The sequence below is a fragment of the Salvelinus fontinalis genome, chromosome 23 (assembly GCF_029448725.1).
Source record: "Salvelinus fontinalis isolate EN_2023a chromosome 23, ASM2944872v1, whole genome shotgun sequence".
NCBI lineage: Eukaryota > Metazoa > Chordata > Actinopteri > Salmoniformes > Salmonidae > Salvelinus > Salvelinus fontinalis.
Window position 1 is genome coordinate 40,087,897 of NC_074687.1, and position 6,947 is coordinate 40,094,843.

A 6,947-nucleotide genomic window follows, 5' to 3' on the forward strand; every position below is an offset into this window, starting at 1 on the left:
GATGTGAGTAAGACCTTTTTAAACAGGTCAACATTCATGGCTGCAGTCTAGATGGATTACCAGGACGTGTACTCCGAGCATGCGCTGACCAACTGGCAAGGGTCTTCACTGACATTTTCAACCTCTCCCTATCTGAGTCTGTAATACCAACATATTTCAAGCAGAACACCATAGTCCCTGTGCCCAAGAACACTAAGGTAACCTGCCTAAATGACTACCGACCCGTAGCACTCACGTCTGTAGCCATAAACTGCTTTGAAAGGCTGGTCATGGCCCATATCAACACCATTACCCCAGAAACCTTAGACCCACTCCAATTTGCATACCGCCCCAACAGATCCACAGATGATGCAATCTCTTTTGCACTCCACACTGCCCTTTCCCACCTGGACAAAAGGAATACTTATGTGAGAATACTATTCATTGACTACAGCTCAGTGTTCAACACCATAGTGCCCTCAAAGCTCATTACTAAGCTTAGAAGCCCGGGACGAAACACCTTCCTCTGCACCTGGACTTCCTGACGGGCCGCCCCCAGGTGGTAAGGGTAGATAACAACATCCGCCATGCTGATCCTCAACAAGAGGGCCCCTCAGAGGTGCGTGCTCAGTCTCCTCCTGTACTACCTGTTCACTCAAGACTGCGTAGCCAGGCACGACTCCAACACCATCATTAAGTTTGCTGATGACACAACAGTGGTTGCCTGATCACCAACAACGATGAGACGGCATAGGGAAGAGGTCAGAGTACTGGCTGTGTGGTGCCAGTACAACAACCACTCCCTCAACGTGATCAAGACAAAGGAGATGATTGTGGACTACAGGAAAAGGACAGAGCACACCCCCATTCTCATCGACGGGGCTGTAGTGAAGCAGGAGAGCTTCAAGTTCCTTAGTGTCCACATCATCAACAAACTAACATGGTCCAAGCACACCAAGACAGTCGTGTAGAGGGCACGACAAAACCTATTCCCCCCCAGGAGACTGAAAAGATTTGGCATGGGCACCTCAGATCCTCAAAAGGTTCTACAGCTGCACTATCGAGAGCATCTTGACTGGTTGCATCCCAGCCTGGTATGGCAACTGTTCGGCCTCCGACCACAAGGCACTACAGAGGGTAGTGCGTTCGGCACAGTACATCACTGGAGCCATGCTTCCTGCCATCCAGGATCTCTATACCAGGTGGTGTCAGAGGAAGGCCCTAAAATTGCCAAAGACTCCAGCCACCCTAGTCATAGACGGTTGTCTCTGCTACCGCATGGCAAGCGGTACCGGAGAGCCAAGTCTAAGTCCAAAAGGCTTCTCAACAGCTTCTACCCTCAAGCCATAAGACTCTTGAACAGCTAATAAAGTGGCTACCCAGATTATTTGCATTGCCACCCCCTTATATGCTGCTGCTATTCTGTTTATTATTTATGCATAGTCACTAACTCTACCTACGTGTACATATTACCTCAATTACCTCGACTAACCGGTGCCTCCGCACATTGACTCTGTACCGGTACCCCCTGTATATAGCCTCGCTATTGTTATTTTACTGCTGCTCTTTAATTATTTGTTCATTTTTTATTTATTTTTTACTTAGCACGTATTTTTCTTAACTGCATTGTTGGATAAGGGCTTATAAGTAAGCATTTCACTGTAAGGTCTACACCTGTTGTATTCGGCGCATGTGAAAAATAATTTTGATTTCACATCGATATGCTGTTTTCCCCACTTCAAATAACAATTATAGGCGCACACCTAAGAGTTTCCACAAGACCTGACACAAATCAATGGAAAACACTCACCAGAATTTTTTTGCAACAGAATCAATTCTATAATGGTGAAAACCAGACCGGTCATTTAGCAGATGCTCGTATCCAAACCGACTTACATGAGCAATTAAGTGCCTTGCTCAAGGGCAAAATGACAACTTTTCACCTAGTCTGCTCGGGGATTCGAACCAGCGACCTTTCGGTTACTGGCCCAATGCTCTGAACCACTTGGCTACCTGCCAACTTGCTTAAGTGGATAACGACTGGAGAAAAGCAGTCGTCTGCTGTTTACCTCTGCCATGCACAGTTGCTTCATTTTGATTGGTCAAGAGAGTTGAGAGCGTGTGTGTGTATATGTATAATATATATGTATAATATATATATATATATATATATATATATATATATATATATATATATATATATATATATATATATATATATATATTAGACTACCTGGATATTTGAACAAATGTCATGATATTATTTGAATTGTGAAATAATGCCAAATGCCCATCACTACAGTACTATGAAGCATGTCAGTCACCAGGCCTGTGGAGTATTATACAGTATCTCTTAACCATGTCTGCTGTGACCAAAACACTCTTCCACTCTCGTGGCTTTCTGTTCACTGCTGTTGGCAGTGGGCTTGGTTAATGTTTCTGATTGTTTTATGGGATGTTGAGTGGCTGGTTCTCTGATCACGTTGTCTGTCTCCATCTTCTCAGGGGGGAAGAGGAACTGGCCCCGGGCATGAAGGTATGGCGCAAGGCCATGGGCGAGGTCTGCAGCGCCGCCCAACTGTCTCTCTGCATCCAGCAGCTCCAGAAGTCCATTGCCTGGGAGAGATCCATCATGAAAGTGGTACGTGTTCTCGGATAGAGTTTATTTAAAGTACGGTGCATTCGGAAAGTATTCCCGACCGCATGCTTGTGACTACAAACTTGTTGGGTGCATTTGCTGTTTGTTTTCGGTTGTGTTTCAGATTATTTTGTGCCCAATAGAAATGAATGGTAAATAATGTATTGTGTCATTTTGGAGTCCCTTTTATTGTAAAACAAAATTGAATGTAGAAGTGTTCAGAAACATATTATATTCTTATTTACAATAAAAGTGACTCCAAAATGACACACTACATTATTTACCATTCATTTCTATTGGGCACAAAATAATCTGAAACACAACCAAAACAAATTTAAAGACAGTCTGCACTTTAACCTCATAGTCATTGTATCATTTCAAATTCAAAGTGCTGGAGTACAGAGCCAAAACAGCAAATAATGTGTCACTGTCTCAATACTTCTGGCGCTCACTGTATAAACATATACCGAAAACAGACACACAAATAATGACATCACATCTGCCCAGACCCACATGTTCCCACTGCATCTATTTCCAGTACTTGTAAGACAATGCCATATGGCTTTCAAATTGCGCTATTCTGTTTCTGTCGCCCACACCTTTTCAATATTTAAATAATAATGCATTTGATTCTTCCACTGTCTTTACAATGATCATTTGATTTCCAGTTGATGTAAAACATTTTTCTAAATGATTGACGTGTAAAGTATGGTCCAACCCATTGGGTATCTCAATGCCCCCTCATATTCATTAAATTCCACGATGACAAGTGTGATCCTCGCTAAATGCGAAATGCATATTTTATGTCATTCAGGCAAGCGGTCAATCCCCCAAGAGTAAGAAGCAGCAGCAGAGCCGAGCGGGGGCAGCCGTGCGAGGAGGGAAGAGAACCACCGAGGTAAAACAGAACAGGAAACCGTCGTCTGTAGCCAGCGGAGAGGTCTCTGAGGACGATGCTGCCAGCACCAGCAGCAGCACGCCAAAAAAAGTGAGTAAAGAGACCAAAAAGAGGAAGAGCCCAGGAGAGGGGAGCCCAGCCACCAAGCAGTCCAAGCAGGACAGTACTCCCGTCTGTGTGAAGAAGGCGAAGACGGCCACATCAGCCAGAGACAATGAAAAGGATCTGACGTTGTGCAGGTAACAGTATGACTGAGGTTGCACCATTAGTGTAATACTATATTGACCCAGTAAGTGACTTACACTGGTCCCAGATCTGTTTGTGCACTTGCTGACTCCATTGCTGTCATTGTCAAGTTAAACATGTTTGGCATGTCAATGAGTGACAGGGAGTTGGCGTTAAGGCTGTGACGATACCAGTATCGCAATATTTTATTTCCCATGGCAAAAATGAAAACCAGACGCAGACCTGAGTCTTTGGTCCTTTTTAAAACCTGCTGTATATAAAATATTGTGTTATAGCTTGGAAAATAAATGTGACATAATGACGTTTGTTTCCAACAGTAGGGCTGTTTTCCTAAAGAAGTTAAACCGCTTCCTGTTTTGTTTCCTTGCCACGATGCTCACGAGTATCGTGATACTGGTAACGTCCCGGGCCCAGTTGCCATGGAATCATAAACAGGCTAGTGCTCAGGCTAACATACACTAGCTGCTGTAGTGTGTGATGCATTGCCATGCTGGACTGTAGTTAATCTGAGGTTCATTGATTTGTTGACTCCTTTTTCTCCATAGGGTGCTACTGGTTGAGCTGGAGGGTCACCAGGATGCCTGGCCCTTCCTGAACCCTGTCAACCCTAAATCTGTCCCTGGCTACAAGAAAGTCATCAGGAAACCCATGGATTTCTACACAATCCGAGAGAAGCTCGTCAACAGCCAGTACGTGTACCATACAATATTAGTATGAAAAATGATCTGCATACAGTATTGTCTGATACCTATATGATTCTGTCTCATAAATGTCATAATTAAATGTTTATTTGTCTCAATTTACAGGTACTTGAACCTCGAGACGTTTATAATCGACGTTAACTTGGTTTTTGATAACTGCGAAAAGTTTAATGAAGACAATTCGGACATTGGACGAGCCGGACACAACATGAGGAGTTTTTTTGAGAATAGATGGAATGAGCTGTTAAAACAAACCAACTAGGCTAGTTTGGACTACTTTATCCTCACTATACTGTATGGGACCAGCAGTAACCACAAGCAGAGCAGCTGGATTGGTGTAAAGTCTCTCCGTCAGCAACCAGGGAACTTGTAATTCTACACATTCACTTCAGTGATGTACAGTAGAATGGCGTTGTTTTTTAAGAGCAGAGAAATGCACCCAAAGGGATTCACACAAAAGTGGTGGGTGTTTTTAAAGTGCAATACCATTTCCTAGAAGAAACCACATCAGAGCTGTAACTGGGAACAAAAACGTTCCAACTAACTGTACTTATAGTTTATTTTTATTTTTATCATTAATATTCAAGTGAATGTATTTAATTTAGTCAATTATTTATGAGTGAAAATGGTTCCGTTTTCTAAGACGAGGAAGACAAAAACAAAACTGCTTGAACAAAAATCTCACGGAATGTTGTTTTTGTTGACATAAAACAAAAGCCAAGAGAAAAAAATGAATTGTTTACACTGCTCTGTGCCGCCGGGGAACCACAAGATTCCTGACGGTATTACTGTAACACTGCATTTCAATGTATCTTTACATTGCTCGCTAACTTCACACGGACAGTGAGGCAGCAATGACATCTGTATATACTGTTCATTCATGTTAATATGAAGTATTGTTTGTAATATGTGTACATACAGTATTGTTACAAGAAATCCGATATTGTTTATGCCTTTGATTGTGGTGTTTCATTTCAGTCTAAAGTGATAAATACATGTATATTACCTGTAATGTATATCCTCTGCAAACACTGTGGTCCCTTCACTCTGGGTAATGCCTGCCCTCTCAAATGTGTGTGGAGGATATTATTTCAATCTTTTGGTTTAGCATTCCTTCAAAAAGGTGTGTGTGTGTATACAACAGTATACAAAATGTCAACTCTGGTGGGCCTCGAATTCTGACATTATCATCCTATTGTCAGTATAGAATCCATTGTGATGCACAGTACCTTTCATAAAAGATGTTCTCTTGCTTTGCCACAGACCCAAGGACACAGGGCGTTTGTAATAACCACTGTGTTTGAATCTTGCTGTGTCATGGTCTACTGGTGCCATGTACAGCAGTTTCTTTGTACCTGAGTCAGAGTACTTGAAGTTATTTTATTTATGAATATTGTGGGGAAAAGTCTTTTTTTTTTGTAGGAGCATTATTTTTCACTAGTGTGTGGGGCACGGATCTAATATAAAGGATCTTTTTCAACTCTGTATTTTGCATTCCGTCATATTTCATTTCCATACTATAACTACATATATTTATGTTGGTAGGATATCTGGGCAAACACTGAGTGTACAAAATATCAGGAACACCTTCCTAATATTGAGTTGCACCCCTTTTTGCCCTGAGAAAAGCCTCAATTCCTTGGGTCATGAACTCTACAAGGTGTCGAATGCTTCCCATACTTGTGGCTGGATGTCCTTTGGCTGGTGGACCATTCTTGATACACAGGAAACTTGAGTGTTAAAAACCCAGCAGCGTTGCAGATCTTGACACACTCAAACCGGTGAGCCTGGCACCTACTCCCATACCCAGTTCACATACACAATCCATGTCTTAAAAATCATTTTTTAACCTGTCTCCTCCTTCAGCTACACTGATTGAAGTGGATTTAACAAGTGACATCCATACGGGATCACAGCTTTCACCTGGTCAGTCTGTCATGGAAATAGCAGGTGTGCCTAATGTTTTCTACACTCAGTGCAAAACATAAGCCTGGTATTTAGCAATGTAATTTGAATGTCATTGGATTATTACTAGATTTGTCTAAAGAGTATATGAGTTCAGGTGGGCCATCTTGCTTCAGAAAACAAAGGAAAGGAGGGGTGCTCAACAACAATGACATAAATCATGAAAAGGGCTTCCCAAGAAAAACTTCCAAAAGGACTAATTCGAGGAAGAAAGGATTTGGAGCACTCAACAAAAAAAGCAGAGATTAGATTTTTTTGGGGATTCTGTCTCCAGAGTCAAACACCCAATTATCACAAATAACCTATGTTTGCTGAACAAAAATATGAAAGCAACATGCAACAATTTGAAAGATTTTACTGAGTTTACAATTCATATAAGGAAATCGGTAAATTGAAATAAATTCATTAGGCCCAAATCTATGGACTTCACATGACTGGGAATAGAGATATGCATCTGTTGGTCACAGATAAGACAAGGTAGGTGCGTGCCTCAGAAAACCAGTCAGTTTGTGCTGTGACC

General features: G+C 41.9%; 1 protein-coding gene across 10 annotated transcripts in view; it reads left to right on the top strand.

Annotated features, from left to right (window-relative positions):
- The window catches only part of LOC129821319 (bromodomain adjacent to zinc finger domain protein 2B-like), a 104,302-nt gene extending 99,155 nt beyond the window's left edge, over window positions 1–5,147 (top strand). For all 10 annotated transcript variants that reach the window (XM_055878860.1, XM_055878853.1, XM_055878854.1 and 7 more), the window contains 4 exons: window positions 2,485–2,620; window positions 3,432–3,754; window positions 4,307–4,450; window positions 4,568–5,147. In XM_055878860.1, the coding sequence (XP_055734835.1) occupies window positions 2,485–2,620; window positions 3,432–3,754; window positions 4,307–4,450; window positions 4,568–4,724 (760 nt within the window). In that variant the 3' untranslated portion in view covers window positions 4,725–5,147. The remainder of the gene's footprint in view (window positions 1–2,484; window positions 2,621–3,431; window positions 3,755–4,306; window positions 4,451–4,567) is intronic.
- Window positions 5,148–6,947: the final 1,800 nt, after the last annotated feature.